This window comes from Pygoscelis adeliae, unplaced genomic scaffold (assembly GCF_000699105.1).
Source record: "Pygoscelis adeliae isolate BGI_AS28 unplaced genomic scaffold, ASM69910v1 Scaffold297, whole genome shotgun sequence".
In the NCBI taxonomy this organism is placed as follows: domain Eukaryota; kingdom Metazoa; phylum Chordata; class Aves; order Sphenisciformes; family Spheniscidae; genus Pygoscelis; species Pygoscelis adeliae.
Genome location: NW_008825211.1, coordinates 324779 through 325531, shown reverse-complemented (window position 1 = coordinate 325531; position 753 = coordinate 324779). Strand labels below are relative to the sequence as shown.

The window sequence follows — 753 nt, the reverse complement described above, 5'->3', positions numbered from 1 at the left end:
AATCTACCCCCCTTTAGTTTAAAGCCATTCCCCCTTGTCCTGTCACAACAGGCCCTGCTAAAAAGTCTGTCCCCATCTTTCTTATCAGCCCCCTTTAAGTACTGACAGGCTGCAATAAGGTCTCCCCGGAGCCTTCTCTTCTCCAGGCTGAACAACCCCAACTCTCTCAGCCTTTCTCCATAGCAGAGCTGTTCCAGCCCCCTGATCATTTTCGTGACCCCCCTCTGGACCCGCTCCAACAGGTCCGTGTCTTTCTTATGCTGACAGAGCTGGAGGCAGTGCTCGGGGGGGGGTCTCACCTGGACATGTCCCCAGTGTCCCTTCTGGGACTGCTGTCCCCAAAGACCTGCCAATGTCACTGCATGCCAGCCCGCTCTCTAACTGAGCTCTTCCAGAGGATCCTTCCTAAAAACAACGCTGCGATGAGTGTTTAACCTAACCGGGATGGTTTCGGCAGGTCTGTGAAGTCGTGCTGGTTGACCAGAGGGCAGGGTGACCTCTGGCAGGGTGGCTGGCCAGCAGCTGGGGACAAACCGGAGACGAGAGCATCGCCACCGGGGTCGATGAAGGCCAAGCGGTGCATCCGATCTTTGCGAGTGGCAACACCAGCTCCCAGCGGCACGGGAAGCTCGGAGGAGCGGAGCTGCCTGCCACGTCGGCACCACGATGGGTCAAAAGATTGCCTGTATCAGAAATAGTGTGGCCAGCAGGAGCAGGGCAGTGATCGTGCCCCTGTACTCGGCACTGGTGAGG

General features: G+C 57.8%; 1 protein-coding gene across 1 annotated transcript in view; it reads left to right on the top strand.

Annotated features, from left to right (window-relative positions):
* Positions 1–563: 563 nt before the first annotated feature.
* LIPT2 (lipoyl(octanoyl) transferase 2 (putative)) overlaps positions 564–753 on the top strand; it is a 7129-nt gene continuing 6939 nt past the window's right edge. Inside the window, exon 1 of the mRNA XM_009329032.1 lies at positions 564–654. Coding sequence (XP_009327307.1) covers positions 564–654 — 91 coding nt within the window. The remainder of the gene's footprint in view (positions 655–753) is intronic.